General features: G+C 44.9%; 1 protein-coding gene across 1 annotated transcript; it reads left to right on the forward strand.

The window, feature by feature from the left end:
* The first annotated feature begins 2,800 nt into the window (after positions 1–2,800).
* LOC124788615 lies at positions 2,801–3,691 on the forward strand. Its single transcript, XM_047255885.1, has one exon. It carries the CDS (start codon positions 2,801–2,803, stop codon positions 3,689–3,691), a length of 891 nt encoding a protein of 296 aa, XP_047111841.1.
* The last annotated feature ends 273 nt before the right edge of the window (positions 3,692–3,964 follow it).

The following is a 3,964-nucleotide window of genomic DNA, read 5'->3' on the forward strand; positions in this document are numbered from 1 at the left end:
AAGGTAATTAACGCTCACGACCTTTACAGCACTTATTTAAAGCATACCTGATTTGGATCCTCATCGTGGCGCTACTAACACCACTCTTATACCAGTGGAGCGAAACCTAAATGGTCGTCATCTTTCAGATGTAGAGACACGCCTGCCAACTTTTGTTTATCTTGTAGAACCCATTCTTGGTGTTGGAATCTTTTCTATGCTGTCAGTGTAATTTGTTTACACCAGTGCTAAGTTCATTACTTCAATGTAACTTACAAGAAATTTCGATTCAGATAAATACATCAGGTGAAACGAATCATCCAAACATTTGAGAAGAACCTGTGTCATAGAATTGTTTTAAGAACGATAATAAGAACAAAATGTCCCACTTTTACAGTTTTATAACGTATACGGTATAAAATCGAAATGTACACTCACCATTATCAGTTTTTCACTTATCTCTAAGATTGTGAACCAGCTCTACAGACTGCCGCTATGCGAACATATAAACGAGGGGAATGCTGTATCTCTCTGCCGTCTGCACCCTCGTTCAGAAAAGGCATTCTTCCTTTTATTTGTTTTCTCTGTGAAACATCCTTGTCCTCCTGTCTTGCCTTCCTTCAGGTTCCTCTGGATTGCTGGTACGGCCTATGGACTCGTGAACCGTGTCAGATTTATTGTTGGCCTGTGAGGGTGCGAACCGCGCGGGATTAGCCGAGCGGTCTAGGACGCTGCAGTCATGGACTGTGCTACTGATCCCGGCAGAGGTTCGAGTCCACTTTCGGGCATGGGTGTGTGTGTTTGTCCTTAGGATAATTTAGGTTAAGTGTTGTGTAAGCTTAGGGACTTATGAGCTTAGCAGTTAAGTCCCATAAGATTTCACACACATTTTTTTTTTTTTTTTTTGTGTGAAGGTGTCCATTTCCCTGGCTGGAATGTTTTCCGCAGCCAGTCAGGCCGCAGACCAGTTCACGCATCTAAAAAGTAGCGAATGCGAAAGAAAACTGTAAATTTTTTTTAGAATTTCTTGCCACTTTCGAAACTCTTCATGGTACTTTATTCTCCTAAAGCTAGAAAATTTTGAAAATTAATATATCTACAAATATTCTGCCCGACAAAAGATGTTAAGCAGCCAGGAGGAGAGGAGGAAAAGAAATGGAACTTCAACGGGGTGAGAGGGTATGTTATGTTATTTCGGTAATTACACAATCGAGTCAAATTTACCAAGTACTTGGCAGTATGAGCCTAATTGTTAGTATGACTTTGCACCCACTCGGCATGGGTGCACGCCCTGATTCGGTTGGAATGGTGTCATCAAGCCTTTGTATCCTCTGCTGGGGCAAGCTGGTCCACAACTGTTGTAACTGGTCCTTGATATCCGGGATACTAACACTGGAGACGACGTCCCAGCTGGTCCGACATGTTCTATCAGTGACAGATCTGATGATCTTGCTGCACACAGGAGTACCTCAACATCACACAGACAGTTCACAGAAACACGTTTCGTGTGTGGACAAGCATTGTCCTGTTGAAAAATGGCATTACGATACCCTTGCATGAGAAATAACACATTAGGTTGCAGGATGTCCGTGATGTACTATTGCGCCATCAGCGTTCCCTCAGTCACTACAAGCCGGCTGCTGTGGCCGAGCGGTTCTAGGCGTTTCAGTCCGGAAGCGCGCTGCTGCTATGGTCGCTGGTTCGAAGCCTGGCTCGGGCATGCATGTGTGTGATGTCCTTAGGTTACTTAGGTTTAAGTAGTTCTAAGTGTAGGGGACGATGACCTCAGATGTTAAGTCCGATAGTGCTTAGAGCCATTTGAACCATCAGTCACTACAAACCGTGACTTGAAATCATATCTGATGGCTCTGTGTATCATGGAGTATGGAGTAAACTGCTCTGCCGTGCCAAAACATTGGAAGAGTAGGACCTCTCCCCATGTTGCCACCATACTCGGTTATCTGGGTTAGAGCTGAAAAGCGATTCGTCGTTGAAAACAATGAAATGCCATTCATCAGCAGTCCATGTTTCCGAGCCATGACACAACTCCAAATGCAGCTGTTTGTGTTTGCGGCGTTAACGGCAGTCTACACAAGCAGGGTGATTCCCCAGTCTGCTTGCTGGTAGCCTCCAACCTATGATTCAGGATGGCAGAGAAGGTTGCGAGCAGTCCATTGCTTGTTCCTGGATGGCAGATGCAGATGTGAAGAGTTTGTGGTGTATTTAGTGCCTAATATGGTGATGCTCCTTTGTGGTATTCAGACACGGTCGACCGGAGCCTTGATGAGTATGTGTATCCTCTCTTTCCCATGTGGTCCAACATCAGGGCACTGTCACATCTGAATCCCCAACAAATCTGGAAGTTACAAGATCAACCAGCTGATCAAAAGGAGATTCATAATGAAGCTCTTCTCAAACTCTGTTGGGTACTAATAACCCTTCTTTTATATATATATATATATATATATATATATATATATATATATATATATATATATATGGCATCTCTGTGTCCTTCACAGTGGTCACTCATCATCTGACGCTATTCGCACCACTTATATTCCCCACCAGGGCTCATAACAACAGTAACAACAAGTACTCCACTCTCGTGGAAATTCTGTCTGTTGCAGTGCACTGAGACTCCAGTTATTTACATACTCGACAATTATATATAGCTGTATGAAATTAAATTGACATCTCACCATGTTTGATTGGTGCTTTACTTCTTTTGTCAGGCAGTGTATAACGCTCTTAGATAAGTTTGGGATGGATCACGACACCCGCACCCTCCTTTGAATCCCCCCCTGAGATAACATGTGGTATGCACCGTACGTTTCTGGTGTTCCAGAAACGCAATGAAGGCGTCGCTCGAGTGCCTGAAGGTGGTTGGCTGACGCTGTGGAAGGACCCGGAGACAACGAGCAGCGCTCTCAAGCTGAATGTGCGCTGCCTGTTCCTGGGGGGCCTCTGGTCCAAGTCCAGGGGTCCACTCTACCTGGCTTACAGCGCCTTCATCCAGATGTGCAGCTTCGCCTACATCGCCATGTGCATGGTCAGCATATTCTCTGCGGAGGGCGACATCAACGACGTTACGCTCACCTTGCTGCACACCTTCGAGGTGGTCTGTGGCGTCCTCAAAGCGGCCATCTTCTACCTGAAACGGCACGAATATTACGAGATCGTACGCAGCTTGGACGAACTCATGTCCGCCCAACGTCAGTACTTAACTGTAAGCAAAGGCCAAGAACTGTTGGTGATGCTGGAAGCAGCACACAAGAAAGCCAATTTCTTGACGCTCGTGCTTACAGGGTACATTTATGGGCTTGTTTTCGTGTGGTTGCCATTCCCTTTGATACTTTGCCCTTCCGAAAGGTTACTGCCCTTGATACCGCTACCAGGAAAATATTACAAGGAGCCTCTCTTACTCTACATCGCCGTGTACGCCATTCAGAGTTTCGTTCCGCTTTCACTGATAATGGTCGTGGACGGTCTCGACTGCTTCTTTGTGTCTTCGATGGTACACACCGAAGCTCTCCTCAAAGTTGTGTCGGAGCGCATCGCATCTCTTGGGCACCTTCCCTATACAGACTTCACGGTGCAGCGATTTTCTGGTCTGGAGCAGGAAACATGCGGAATGGATGTTGGAAACAACTCAGATTGGACAGCGGAGTTGCGTTCGTGCATTGTGTGCTATCAAAAAATCATAGAGTAAGTACCAAGTCTCTTTGATTTTGCTTGTTCCCTCAGTTTTCCCCTGAAATTTTTCAGTTTATTTAATTCATTTCATTTATTCATTCATGCACAATTTAGATTGTATGAATGTCTTCCATTGTATATACAAGAGCTACATTTTTCGTGATGTACAAAGGTACGGGGTGTTCTAAAAGTCTCTCCACAGTGCCGTATGATTCTTAGCCGCGCATGCCGTATGCCGCAGTGAATATACCGAAATGAAACTCAGTGAAATACTAGTTATTAATTTATT

This window comes from Schistocerca piceifrons, chromosome 3, assembly GCF_021461385.2.
Source record: "Schistocerca piceifrons isolate TAMUIC-IGC-003096 chromosome 3, iqSchPice1.1, whole genome shotgun sequence".
Lineage (NCBI taxonomy): Eukaryota > Metazoa > Arthropoda > Insecta > Orthoptera > Acrididae > Schistocerca > Schistocerca piceifrons.